Source organism: Aptenodytes forsteri, unplaced genomic scaffold, assembly GCF_000699145.1.
Source record: "Aptenodytes forsteri isolate BGI_AS27 unplaced genomic scaffold, ASM69914v1 Scaffold142, whole genome shotgun sequence".
Lineage (NCBI taxonomy): Eukaryota > Metazoa > Chordata > Aves > Sphenisciformes > Spheniscidae > Aptenodytes > Aptenodytes forsteri.
This window is the reverse complement of record NW_008794598.1, coordinates 4,073,514-4,074,800: the sequence shown is the minus strand read 5'-3', so window position 1 is coordinate 4,074,800 and position 1,287 is coordinate 4,073,514. Positions and strand designations below refer to the sequence as shown.

Genomic DNA, 1,287 nt, shown 5'->3' with positions numbered 1-1,287 from the left:
GGGGCACGGCGGCACCACGCGGGGCTCAGACCGTGCAAACTCGTGTCACTGCTGGGTGCTGGGATGGGGGGGGGGGGGTAAAAACCCACAACCTGAGCCATCCGCTCCCTGCTCTGCGCACCACTTTTGAAGGAACTAGGTGGCTGGGGAGGATCAGGGTGCTGCGGCTCTTCTTTGACCCCCCGATGGCTCATCCCAGAGTGGGAAGGAGAGGACCTGGAGGATGGCTGATTCCCTGCGGAGCGAGAAACACAACGGGAGCAATCCGCTCGCTCTGCCCAAGGTGATGCTGGCGAGCACAGCGTGGGGCCCCTCGCAGCCGGTACAGGGTCGGCACAAACCTCTGGAGGGCCAGGGACACGGGAGGCGCTTGACCAAGGTTAACTCTCGGTGGCCACGGTGAAGGCGTCGGCAGTGTTTCCCACCCAGGCCACGGTAGCCCCAGGACGGGCAGCCATCCTGGAAGCGGCCTCGCTCCCTGCAGGAGCAAAGGCAGCCCCAGGGAGGGGGATTTAGGCTGGATCCGGCCCCCCCCCCCCCCCCCACCACCCTGAGTCGGGCCAGCTTCAACGCTGCATCACCCCTTGGCTGTGCACCGGAGCAGAGCCCGGCCCCCGTGCCCCTGCTCGCCACCCCACAGCTGCGCGGTCCCCCCACGCCCCTCACCCTCGGCACAGGCACCCACCCTCTGGCGGGCGGGCGGGGGGGCTGGGGGGTTGCTGCTCCTCACCGGGGAATTCAGGCCAGGCAAAGCAGCCGGGGCCGGACGGCGGCAGCTCCTGCGGGGAAGGGGGTGGGTTTAGACACGGAGCAGGACAGGGGATGCTGTGACTGCAGAGCGGAGAAGCTGGGCTGCTGCTGCTCCCAGCGCCGTGCAGGGAAACCTGTCCCGTGCGCTGTCCTTGTCACCAGGGCAGTGAATGGCCCCTGCCCCAGGACAGGGGATGCTGTGACTGCAGAGCGGAGAAGCTGGGCTGCTGCTGCTCCCAGCGCCGTGCAGGGAAACCTGTCCCGTGCGCTGTCCTTGTCACCAGGGCAGTGAATGGCCCCTGCCCCATTTCACCTGCACCCTGCCCTCGGTCCTGCGGCCGCTGCCACCCCCCCAGCCCACCCTCCCCTCACCGGGTGCCAGCCCTCTCTGAAGCAGTCCTCAGGTCCTCGGTTGTCTTCTCTGTCATCCCAAGGGGGCAGCGGGGGACAGTCGCGGGGTGCCCATCTCCTGTCCTCATTCCCACGGAAGTCGGCAGGGCCAGGGAAGGGTCTGGGGTCCCAGAGACCAGGCTGCAA

The 1,287-nt window shown here is 68.1% G+C and overlaps 1 protein-coding gene across 1 annotated transcript in view; it reads right to left on the bottom strand.

Moving 5' to 3' along the window:
* LOC103893706 (proline-rich protein 2-like) overlaps window positions 1–1,287 on the bottom strand; it is a 16,407-nt gene that overhangs the window by 2,812 nt on the left and 12,308 nt on the right. Inside the window, exons 5-7 of the mRNA XM_019470325.1 lie at window positions 1,123–1,281; window positions 686–779; window positions 426–478 (exon numbers count right to left, since the gene is read on the bottom strand). Of these exons, the coding sequence (XP_019325870.1) occupies window positions 426–478; window positions 686–779; window positions 1,123–1,281 (306 nt within the window). The remainder of the gene's footprint in view (window positions 1–425; window positions 479–685; window positions 780–1,122; window positions 1,282–1,287) is intronic.